This window comes from Triturus cristatus, chromosome 7 (assembly GCF_964204655.1).
Source record: "Triturus cristatus chromosome 7, aTriCri1.1, whole genome shotgun sequence".
Taxonomy (NCBI): Eukaryota; Metazoa; Chordata; class Amphibia; order Caudata; family Salamandridae; genus Triturus; species Triturus cristatus.
In genome coordinates, this window is record NC_140590.1 from 1,228,769,650 (window position 1) to 1,228,782,560 (window position 12,911).

Genomic DNA, 12,911 nt, shown 5'->3' on the forward strand with positions numbered 1-12,911 from the left:
ACTTAATTAATGTTGGAGAGGGGGTGACAGTCCACGACAATACAAGCATGCAGTGCCCTAAGGTCAACACAGACTCAATTTTTTGTCGGATTTTCTTACCAAAACAATGGGAGAAACCCATTCAGCTGAATCAATATGCTCAATGATGCCTTCGGACACCAAATCATCCAGCATATTTTTCAGCTCTTCTCTGACATTTATCGGCACACCCCTCAATTTTTGTTTCACAGGCGTGGCATCATTCTTGAGTTTGATTTTGTGCAAAAAGTCTTTTAGTTTACCTAAAACATCTGAAAACAAATCTTTGAATCTCTCCTTTATCAAATCTTCTTTTTCATCAGGAGAAATGACAGCAATGTTTTCTATAGAGATATTTTCATCTAACATTACAAGTTCTTTTGAACGGGGATTAAAGATAATTCCCAACTTCCATTGATCTCTCCATCCTAGAACATTTACACCTTTGACAGCAATGTACAATTTACCAAAAGTACTTCTTGTATTAAAACGTAGATTCACATCCAAATAACCAATCGCATCTATTCTGGACCTATCATAGCTCTCTGCAATGATATCAGATGGTAAAACTTTAGTGAAATCTAGCACACTGCTTAGTTTATCTATAAAATACTTTTTTGAAATAATAGTCCATGGAGAGCCCAAATCAGCCATGAGGTCTAAAGTCACACCAAAAATCTCAAACATACACATAGGGGGTCTCTTAAAGTGTCAGGATAATTCATGCTGGAAATCCCTTCAGAAAGAGAAACAACAAAACCCTTGTTTTCTTCTGTGCATCCACAAGACTCACACTTGTGCACAGTGTCATTACTTTCAGAAATGCAGGATACCTTACCACGTGTGGGAGCACTATTTCTTCTTAAATCTCTACAAGTGATGCAGCGTGGAATCCAAAATCCTCCCTTTATCACAGACCAAGTATTTCATTAGCACATTCAATCAATGCATTCACTGGTGGGGACCATAACACCAACATTCACACATCATTGGTCTGTCTTTCTGAGAGATGATTGTTCCAAAACGCTGACATGAAAGGAAATACCTTATAACCTAAAGATCAATATATTTACATAACTATGCTTAAAGTATTCATAATCCAACACAACCTATACCTAATTTTCTAGATATCCCTTTCATGTGACTAGATGAATCTAAGTTAGTTGCGGGTAAGATGATATTCTAATTCTCTAATTTACATTTGAATTTTAACATTCTCTATGAATAAAACAACCAACTCTTTTGTCGATTACCAATAACAAGCTTAATCTTAATTAATGCAGATTAAATGAACTGTCATTCAAATCACAAATCACCATATTTACCTATTCTGGCTAATTGTCATCCTGTAAGTCAATCAGGTTGTCCTGTAGCACGCTACAGTCCCATGGATTGGGTTGAGACCATAAGCACGCACCAGTCAATCTATGCCCATTTAATTGGAAATTTCAGTTCATCAGGAAATTGGGCAGCAATTCAGTCCGTCAAAGATTCAGGGAAACAGCTGTCTTGCAGTGTCACCGTCCTCTCCGTCAGCATAACGTCAGAAAATCAAAGAGCGAATTCAACCTCACTATTCTATCATCTTTTATAAGAAAATCACTGTTAAAAAGTAACAAATATTGGTTTTCGGCCATCCTGATTGGAGGATTTAGGGTCATCCGGTAAAGTTCTCACATAGTTCAGTCCATTGAGTCATCACACTTGCCGGTTCCATTTTTTTAAGAAAGTCCTTTGTCTGCAGGGTTGGCACTTTTCCCAGAACGACCTTGGTGGGTACGGTCTGCCTGGGGTCAGGAAGAGGCCACTGCTGTCCTTACTTGCACAGGCGCACTCCACCCAGAACCTCGTGGAGGGTTATCGAATGCGTCGAGTGAAAAGACGGCCATGTTTTAGAAGGCCCGAATGGACAACTTAAGTAAAACAAACACAAAACATAATTAGTACATGGAAATGGCTAATAAAATGTTAAACCCTCACTAATTCCCCTATGTGTATGTAATTATCTAACAAAATAGCAACATTCAAAGCAATTATACTCACTATTTAATGCGACTTACAATTACGTCACAAAAGCAACATATAACATGCAATATTCTAATTTTTCTAATATTAGTATGCGAACATAATTTAGTTTACATAATAATTAGGTCATGCAAATGCAAATCCCACATGTAATTCATATATTAGTATGATTGATTAAGAAATCACTTCAAACTCTTAATACGGTTATAGTTAATTGATTATTCTAATTAGTATAGACATGCAAATGGGGAGGGTATACAAAATTTTTGCATTACCCGCTCCAGCATTTGTGCAGAGTGTCATTACTTTCAGAAATGCAGGATACCTTACCACGTGTGGGAGCACTATTTCTTCTTAAATCTCTACAAGCAGAGGTAAAATGTCCCATTCTGCGACACTTCCTACACTTTTTGTTAATGGCAGGACACCCTCCATAAGAGGCAACGTGCATCTTGCGGCCACACCTGTAACATGTACCTGTTCTCTCATTTCTGTCAATTTTTTTGAAAACCCCATGGTTACTGACACGAGAGGAATTTAATCCTGCGGGAGGATTTTTACACCGTTGTACTTTCGGACGTTTAACAGCACATATCTCTTCGCTTGATTCCATCTTATTGCTATTAGTGTTCTTCACAGTAAGCATTCATTTCTCAGAATGTTCCAAAGCCTTGGCAGTGGATATAGCTTCCGATAACTTTGGATCTCCTATTTCCCATAAGCGTTCTTGAGTTTTTTAAATTTTTATGTGCACTATTATCTGATCTCTGATCATTTCGCCGCACATATCGCCAAAGTTGCTGTGTAAGCTCAAAGATCTTAAGGCAGTCAAAAACTCATCAAACGATTCGTATAGAATTTATATCTGTTGAGAGCTATGTTGGTGACAGGTTTAAACCTTTGTTCCATTCTCTGTAAAGCTTCTTTATACACATTGGTACCTTCACCTTCCCCTTCAGTAGGGGGAACTTGGGGTAACGCTATGAACACAACTTGACCTTCAGACCCCAAGCAATGTAGTAATATACTTTTTTTTTCTTTCTGCACCCATACGCTCCCCATCAATAGCCCTCATGTAGTCAAGGAATTCTTTCTTCCATCGTGTCCAGGGGATTGGGGGATCTCCTTTGTTTTGAAGAAACTTATTAGGAGGATCAAATTGCATGGTTCTTGTATGAAGGAGTAATGCACACAGAGTGACAACCCTGATAATAAAGTCACATGTAAAAGAAACACAATAGTTTGAACTGGCTTATTTTAGTAAGTGGGTGTCAGTAAGTGTATTGGTTGTGCAATAAAGTTTAATATCCTTGAAAGACTAAACTAAGAGTCATAATGAATACAAATTTCACACAAAAAAACAGATTCCAATAAGCTGACATATTCACTTGTAATGAGGACTATCAGAGGAGCAGCTCCAGAAATGACTGATAAAGTAGTAGAAATGAGTGTCAATTTAATCAAAATAATGAAGCAGATAAAATGAATGTTGGTGCTTGAAAGAATGCCCCCAGAAGCTTGAAATAGTCTGGAATTCTGCGTCAGACTTCTCCGGCATCACTCGTCCCGCTCCTCTGGAAGTTGCAGGTATTTGGATTTGAAACTTGCGCGCACTGCTTGTTCAAGCGCCCCTTGCTCCGTTCCACAAATACAAGCAAAATTGTTGAAAATCCCTAAAATGGTGTAGAAATGGTCTTCTGGAAGTGGGTTTCGGACGGGGGTTATCTCGCTGAAAAAATCCTTCTAAATAGCCAAAGCAGATGCCGTGTAGGGGTTCAGAAAGACACTTCAATGGGTTCAGGAACACTCCGCTCCTGTGCTGCCGCAAAATAGTTGGTAGGGGTGTTCCTCTCCTCAACTCATCGCCATTTCTTGCAATTAAAGACTGTCCAGATGGTTTTAAAGGATTTATTCTCATAAAGGCAGCACAGCAACAAAATACAACTGGTCAGCAAACCGAAACAGTGCAACTGACCTGAGTGCTTAGCAGCAACCACAAGGTTCTAGATGGAATTAGAATGCACATCATAAAATGCAGAATACATGATGAGGGAGGGGGAAAAGGAAACCTAACAAGGACAGGAAATGCAAATGCAACAGTTTGCTTTACTTGTTTTATAACACTCTGTTTATTGTTCCCCTGTGGGATGTACATCTTGTGTTAATGTTCCATTTGAGCCAGTGCACAATTACCGGTTTGACTTCTAACTCTGAAAACCAACTGAAAGGAGCACTACAGGCCCTGTCAGTGCAGCAATCATTCACAATCTTCTGTCCAGGCAAACTGGTTGTTCTTTTTTTGTCCATCCATATTACCAACCTGTATTTGCCTTTCACATGCAGCAATGTATTACTCTTCCATCTGTTTTCACTGCCTTTCATCCCACCAAAGAGGATGACCAGTTGCATAGACTGGACCCCAAGCATGCAATATTTTACTACATTGATTATAATCAACAGGACAGAGTAGATGATCAGCTCATTGTTGGCTTTGTTTGTGCCGTGAAGTGCATAGTGGTGACCAAGTACACCATCTTGCCTTGGGTTACCTTTCTTATTACAATCGTCCATGGCTCTGCCAAAAAAGACCCTCTGGCTGGAATTCGTACCTGCTCACCGGGACTATGGCTGGCTCTACTCCTCTCACCAGATCAACCAGTAGTTGATATCTGCCAGGCAGCCATGTGGACATGCTTTCACTAAACACTACTGCTGCACAGCGTAGGTGCGTAGTGATGGATACTTTGCCAGAGCTGTGTTGCATGGCTTTCTTGTATAACTGGCACTACTACTAACCCACCCCATGGAGGGTATTGCTATGAGACTCATTCTACTGGTAAGGAGTGTGTTAAAAGAAGTATCAATCAGAAGAAAAAGTCACAGAACTTCTGTAACAATATTTCTGATGAATAATTTATCTTCCTTCAGGTTCCCCACCGCCCTCTCTCCACCCCTGAGTGTTAGTGTCGTGATTACTAAGATCACAAGGTACGCAAACATATCAGATGGTGTACGGTCACGTGCTCTCTCGGTTTTTCTTTACATGCCTCAGTGGTGTGCCCGAATTTTATGCTAGTGCACTAGCGGTGTTTATAAACCCCCATGTCACCACATCCAGGGCAGAGTCATGGTTGAGGCTGCATGGTGCCACCTGCTGACGCTGGAATGCTAATGGTGGGAATAAAAGTTTACTGATCTAGGCTAGTATCTGGAGGATATTCATATGGAGAGGAACCTGCTGGAAGCCATAGTACCCATCAGAAGTATAACTACCAAAGTAACGTTTTCATCATTAAGATGCATAGATATGGAGTTAGGTAAATCTATACTTATCTATATATATTTACCTTGATGATATAGTTGATATTCAGGAGTCAGGGCTTTTGCAGGTCAATATTAAATACATGATATTGTAGCAGAACACACATGGTGAAGGCGTAGCTCCGAGGATAGGAGTGCTTGAGATGTGACATTCCCCTAAATAAATGGATTCTTGGCTTGATAGTTGGGTCTGGTGACCATGATTCGGGTCTACTATGCTTGTATTGGTTTTTCTTGTTGTTTTCATTTCACTGAGCGGTTTTAACTTCTTCATTTTTTGGATTGGGAACTTAAACATTTATGTAGTCCCTGGTTTACCAAAGAATGTAATAAATCTGCACCCATAGAAGTATTTATTGAATAGGTGTATATTTACAATTTTTTATAGAGTTCACAAACTGTTGCAGTTCTAGGTTTGGAAAGCTGTGTTATTCTCAGGTTTACAGACATCCTTCTGGCAAATCCCTCAAAAGGTGATGGTCTGAATGCTTGGAAATCATCTAACACTTGCAATTGCTTGTGATAGTATTCATCTAGGTCTGGGCGAAATGTTATAATAAGCTGGTGTCATGTTGTGCTTCTCACGGTACTCTTGTTACACGTTATTCCCAAATTTACTCTATTATGCTACTTTGCGTAATTATGCACCATTTGCAGCAAATATTAACAGCGAATGGTGCAATTCACAATAAAAATTTACAGTGAAAGCACAGGAACAACAGAACTCGAGTGGCTGTTGTTCACAGTGCTCTTGTTTAAATGCACCCTCCAGCCAAAAATTGTCGCAAGGCTCAAAAAAAAATATAGAGCAAAATGATGGATTTGCATTTCGCTTAATTTTGCTGTAATTTCACTTAATTATGCAAAAGCATATTACGCAGATTTTGCAAACCCCTAATTCCAACCCATTGTTTTTCGCCCACTATGCCACTTTAGGCAGGTCCAGCTAATGCAAAACAGTATTCACCCTGTTCATCATGTGAACATTCCATCCCAACCCTTCAACCTGTGGCCCATCATTTCTTTATTTCAGAAATGTGAGATTCACACCCCCCGAATTCCACTGACTTGGCTTCACCCCTGACTAAATTGTTGACTATAGAAAGAAATAATGAGGAAGAAGGGAAAAGAGGGGAGGAAAACAGTGAAATGGCAAGTCCAATCCAATCTTTCTTTATTTTGGTCCGTGGACCATAAAACAACATTCAAAACACGTACAGTATATAAAACCAGATTAAAAAGCTAAAACCCAGATAAAACAAGCTAAAATTGTTACAGTAACTGTTAAAAATCAGTCAGTATTAAATCCATTGCTGTTTCCTAGAAGAGCCTTTCACGCACACCACATAGAACTTAAGAAATGGGAAACGGCATAAACAATTGGCATTTGTGTGTTATGTGTTAGGAGCCTAAATGCTTCTTCACAGCGTCGTGTACCTAGGTTCCTGCGCAATTGTACCAACCATCTTTGTCTGATTTTTTTCTATCCAGGACAGAAAAAGAACACATGGAGTTCGGTCTCCTCTCCCCTACTGCATGCAGGGAACCCCGGAGCAAAACTGCCGTACCATTTGTTAGTAAATGCACGTAAAGGGAGAAAGCCACGCCTAAATTGTACATACACTTTCCTAGCTAGGGCTGGTTGTATTTCATCTAAGCATGGCTCCAGATTGTATATATCATTTATTGCCCAAAAACTAGCTGTAAGAGAGCCAGGGGCAGAGTTTTCATGGCGTTGGGCAAGTTTCCCCCCCTGTAGCTGCAAACTAGTTGTTTGCGCACAATTGCAGCACAAGCTACCTCCGGGTTACTCCATGGAGTGTCTCTACCTATAATATGGAGACCTTCCTTGATGTGTGCAAACCAAACCAGTTTACCTATACCAGAAAAACCCAGTAGTTCTTGTAGCTCAGACCTGTATTCGGCCAGTTCGGGGTCGCCATAGATAATAGGGGTCTACAGCCAATTTCCTCTGCAATGGGAAACACAGTGAAATTGAAAGTAATCTGCTCCTCCAGAAACTCTTCTCTGTTTCACTTCATTGTTATCTCCACTGTTCCTTGCAGGAGACGGAGGACATTTCTTGGATGGGTGAAGAGGAGCAGGTCCTGGAGGGTTTTGAATGGAGAGCCGGTGTCCACCCCGCCACCAGGGGACTGTGGATCTGGAGGAAACCCTTCATCATCAATAGCAATGGAGAAAAGGTATGGAGGGGAACTGCCTTTTGGCCCGGGGAGGGGGGGCTCACTGTGCTCCCCACCTACAAGAAGAGGCCAGAATGTTAATTTTTGGACAGTTGTTCAACGAGACTTTGTTTCTCACCTTTAGGTTGCACTTTTGGGCTCTATAATTTGCCTGTTGCAAATAGTAGTGCATTTTGGTATTTAATTAGGATTTGTGTATTTCCCCTACTTATCAGATATTGTGCTGCAGTTACTCTTCCTTTACACTTCCTCAAGAGGGTCTCTTCTTTGTTTGCTGTACCTGGCCTGGAATTAAAGGGCCTGTACATTATAATTGAGTGAGTGTCTGGGAAGGGAAGAATTTGTTGTAGATATCTTCAGTTTAGTTGAAGTTATTGGCTTATCTAAAGTGGCTGTACTGTCTGCTCTCATTGGTTGCAGGAAGAAAATCAGCTCTTAAAATGCAATCCATATTAGTAACTAAAATCATTTTGAAGGTGAAAGTAATTCTGATTACTTTTCTGCCTTCCTGCTTTTATTTTACTCAAACACCGATTTTGTGCATGACAATGAACCACATTCCTCGAAGGGAGACAATCAAAGCACCATTAAAAGGAATGCTGACAGCGACTCAATATGTGTCCATTACACAATAGTAAAATACTGCCCTACCATGATATACACTGCACCGTACTACACCCAGTGGCATTACTACACACCAGTATTGGAATTACCATTGGCTTTTCAATTGTAAGAAATTCAACTGACTATATTTGGTAAAAGTGAGATTAGCTATGAGCTGTTCCTAGGTAGTATCAATGCCTGACATCTACTGCAACTTGGGGTATAGATTGGGAACAGTCACTGCACACCAGTGTTATGACAGGAGTGGTTTAGTCAACGTGGTTCTCGCCCCTACAGTTCACACTTGTGTTTTTTATTTCAGTTCTGCCTACTGCCAGTGATATGTTTAATTCTGTAGCAGTATCTCCAAGCTGCTGATCAGCACAAACACAAGTGTTGAATTTCACACCCCTAGAGTAATATATGATACAAATACCACATCAGCAGTAGTGTTTAGTAAAAGCATGGAAGGTTGTGCACATGGCTGCCTAGCAGATGTCAACTACTGGTTGATCTGATGATTACGTTTTTGTTAACTCTCAACAGTACCCTTCTTATCAGCTTAAAAATACCTGCAAGAATTCCAACTTGTGCCTTACAGGTTACACACAACTGTTTGCAAAGTGTGTATATCTCACGGTGACACTTTACGAGAATTGTAACTTGTCACGCGCAGGTTGCACAACTATATCTGCAACAGAAGCCAAGACCCACTGAGCTACCACTGAGCTACCACACACAAACTATGTTGTTGACCACCATGTTACATGCAGTGCTTACCAGCACACACACAAATCCATTGAGTAATTTCATGATAATAAAAAGTGTCTTCAGGTCCCTGCCCCACTCACACCATCACACCTCTCTCTTTTTTATTCTTGTTTTTAATTCAACTTTTTATGATGAAGACGTACAACAATTATAACATTGCAGCATTTCCCAACATATGCCATACACCGTTCCCACGTGATGAGAAGCCCATGCCTTGTGGCACAAGATTATGTTTGCTCGTACTACTTTCCTACATTTAACAGTATACATCAGCTCAGTCCAGAACCACAGGCAGAGCAGACGTCCACAGCGTCCGTCGGCACCAGGGGTCACCAAATTCCCAAAGCCTCTCAGCACTTCTCCAGAGACCCACTCCCGCCTGAGAGGACCCTTCGACTGTACCACGGGATACTGGGTAGGGTTCACCAGTTTCCCGCTCCACCCCCTCCAGCTGCTCATTGGTTGACTCTCAGTGACTGCTGCTCCTAACACCACCCACCATAACTACAACTCTAGCCACATTTCTGGACACTGGAGTATGTTTTCCCATTACTAACACTGCCCACACATTTATGGTTGGATTGAGCATTCACATTGTGTTGTGTAGAAATTGTGCATGCCTGTCCCAACTGTGTGTGGTTTTTCTGTGTTGACAAATGTTCGGTCAGTGGGTGGGCACCAGTCTCATTCCTTAGGTTGTCAGTCCCAACCCTGGGTGAAATAGTAGTCAGCAGACAGCCTTGCTCCTCTGTGGGCAACTGTTAAACAGGCTGTCTGCTACCAGGCAATACTGACCACATTGGCCCCAAAACCTGTCCATAGCAGAGGGGCATAGTCCGCAGTCTCCATGGCACTCTCATATAAAAATGCTGCCATGTCTCTAAGTGACAAAATACACACAGATGATGGACGGAATGCAGAGCAAATCAAACATTCCCCCCCCCCCTAGTCAAGAGGTCTGGATTAAAACCATTGTTTGTTGGCTCACCATGCCACACCAGTTTAGACCCAGCCATATCAAATCAGTCTTGACCCTGTGCCTCATGGGAACAGTCCAGCCCGAACTGCCAAGCCAGGTCCTCCCTGGACCGAAAATAAGCATCCTGGGACCGGTTTCGGGGCTTCACCCCTCATCAGCCACCAGGGCACCAACAGCTGTTGGCCCTGTAAAAGAATGCTTTTTTAAAATACCTTTTTTTAGTTTCATTCCATGGAACACATAATAGCATGCCACAGCCTTTACCAGAGTCTCTTTTAACCCTATAACGTACCAATAGTCAATCTACAAAAACCTTTCTGTACAACACCAATAGTATACACCCATTTGCAGCACATAAGTTATTAGTTGACTGAACTTTGCAGGCAGTTAATAGACCCGTTGTCCAAAGACATAACAGAAACACCAAGCTGAAAATGTCTTTGAGCAGATAGCTCCCATTTCCAATTATGGTCCCAGACCAATCTCTCAAAAATTAATAATAATAATTCTTTTTTAGTCGATAAACGTTTGGAGCATTCAAAAACGTAGCTCGTGGTTACAAAAAACCATTTACATTTAACAATATAAGATGTGCAACAACCAATTATTTCAAAATGACAATGTGTGTTTATTTCATTACACAAAACTCAATTTTGAAACCACATAGATTCAGAAAAAGGAAGGGGGTTGCTCCCGAGAGGGGAACGTGCAGAAATGCAGAAAAGGTGCTCAAGAGTGTAAAGAGTTATAAGGAAAATTCAAAAAGTGGGGGGGGGGGGGGGGGGGGGGAGAATTCCCAAGAAGGTCTGAGAGGCATATATTTACAAAGCTCTACGTAGGACTGATAACGTATAAACAGTCTTCATAACCTGGCCAGACCTAAAATATGTACACTTAATTCATATGGTTCTCAAAAAAGGGGGGGTCATGGGACATGTCTCCTGCGATTGAAAAGGAGGAGAATTGATGGTCCGGGTTAAATGGGAGATAGCGTCAATGTATCGATCCGACTTGAGGGTATAGAGAGGGAATTTTCAACCTCAGCCATGAGGATCTTCCTCAGGACAGGGAACTGGATGAGGGAAACCCTACAGAATGGAGGATCAAATTAATCAAAAGTCTCAATGGTCATGATCCTCTGTGCCGTCAAGTCGGATCGAAACATCGACGCTATCTCCCATTTAACCTGGACCATCAATTCCCGTCCCTTTCAATCGCAAGAGACATGTCCCTTGACCCCCCTTTTTTGAGAACCATATGAATTAATTGTACATATTTTAGGTCTGGCCAGGTTATGAAGACTGTTTATATGTTATCAGTCCTACGTAGAGTTTTGTAAATATATGCTCCTCGAACCTTCTTGGGAATTCTTCCCCCCCCCCCCCTTTTTTGAATTTTCCTTGTAACTCGTTACACTCTTGAGTACCTTTCCTGCACGTTCCCCTCTCGGGAGCAACCCCCTCCCTTTTTCTGAATCTATGAATCTATGTAGTTTTAAAATTGAGTTTTGTATAATGAAATAAACACACATTGTCATTTTTAAATAATTGGTTGTTGCACATCTTATATTGTTAAATGCAAATGGTTTCTTGTAACCATGAGCTAAGTTTTTGAATGCTCCAAATGTTTATCGACTCGAAAATAATTCTTATTATTAACTTTTGAGAGATTGGTCTAGGACCATTGTTTTTTGTATCGTATTGACACCCAGGTCCTTGGACTTTTTGTTTGGGTTACCCCATTGATTCCAATGATGGCCCATTTCCAATTAGGCATTTATGACTTACCTAATAGGTAGCATACTGTATAATCCTCTTGTAATATTAAATTGTTTTCTATCTGATCATCTTGTCAAGTATTTTTGTTATCTATTCTTGGAGTTGGGGATTGTCTTTAGTTTTCCTTTTCTTTGAAATGAAATTTTAGCAAGTAAGATTTTACACCAGATTCAGGATTACATTTGCTTATTGAAAAACATTTATGATATTGAATCAATTATGGTGATAAATGTCTAGTAACAGCAGCTGCACTTCCAGCAGAAGGGGTGGAGCTAGACAACACAAACCCATTATAATAACTTTGTGTTCTGTTAGAACATTCTGCAGTTTTATTTACTGCGATTTACTCTGTAGTGTATCATGATGCTATCTAGTGTTTTAAAGTCTGTGACTGTGTACTCTTATTGGCCAGATTGCAGTTTTCTTGGTGGATACAGAAGGCTCCCTGGACATTATAGGAGACAAAGAACTCACCGTGAAGATGTCTGCAATGAGCATGCTCCTCAGCTCCCATCTGGTGAGTAGAGAAGGAACTGGCATACACATGGCTTCCTCAGAGCCTGGATTGTATTTTTGGTTTGCCAGAGACGATACTGCGCTATCTACCCTCTCAGTTTAAAAAAAAAAAATGGAAACTGCTCCGGTCTCTCCACTCTACTGAAAGGCAGTACCGACACCTTAGCAGCAGTTGGCTAAAAGTGCTGCTAGGCTTATCACCTTGTTCCTGAAATCTGAGTTTAAGTTTGTATAAAGAAACTAATCCTCTTTATTGCTCTGTGACATACAGGTTACACAAAACTTAGTTTGCTATGTAAGCACCCACCCCTCTACACTCATTGTTATAGGGGCTACCCATTGCTTAAAAATGGCATATATATTTCTTTCAGACTCCCATGACTTTGTGGAAACGCCGTCCATGTTCACCATTCTGTGTTTAGCATTCTGAAATTGAATCCAGTCTCAGACACATGTATTTTCGCCTCAAATCCATCCACCATATATTTAAGCCGTAGTGGGTCAATATTTCATATGCGTTCTATCACATGACAAAAATATGACATCCACTATATCAACCTAACCACTACATTGCAAAATAAGTATAGGTTCGAGGCATATGAGCTGTAGATCATATACTTGTGCATAGATCGCCATCTAGTGTTAGACTCGGATGTTTGCACTTTGTTTTTCTTCAAAGAAGTCTTTCCAGTCACA

The 12,911-nt window shown here is 40.7% G+C and overlaps 1 protein-coding gene and 1 long non-coding RNA gene across 2 annotated transcripts in view; one reads left to right on the forward strand and one right to left on the reverse strand.

The window, feature by feature from the left end:
• The window catches only part of RNF112 (ring finger protein 112), a 231,936-nt gene that overhangs the window by 86,919 nt on the left and 132,106 nt on the right, over nucleotides 1-12,911 (forward strand). Inside the window, exons 5-6 of the mRNA XM_085618642.1 lie at nucleotides 7,431-7,568; nucleotides 12,112-12,216. Of these exons, the coding sequence (XP_085474768.1) occupies nucleotides 7,431-7,568; nucleotides 12,112-12,216 (243 nt within the window). The remainder of the gene's footprint in view (nucleotides 1-7,430; nucleotides 7,569-12,111; nucleotides 12,217-12,911) is intronic.
• The window catches only part of LOC146811671 (uncharacterized), a 143,302-nt gene that overhangs the window by 9,465 nt on the left and 120,926 nt on the right, over nucleotides 1-12,911 (reverse strand). The window lies entirely within an intron of this gene.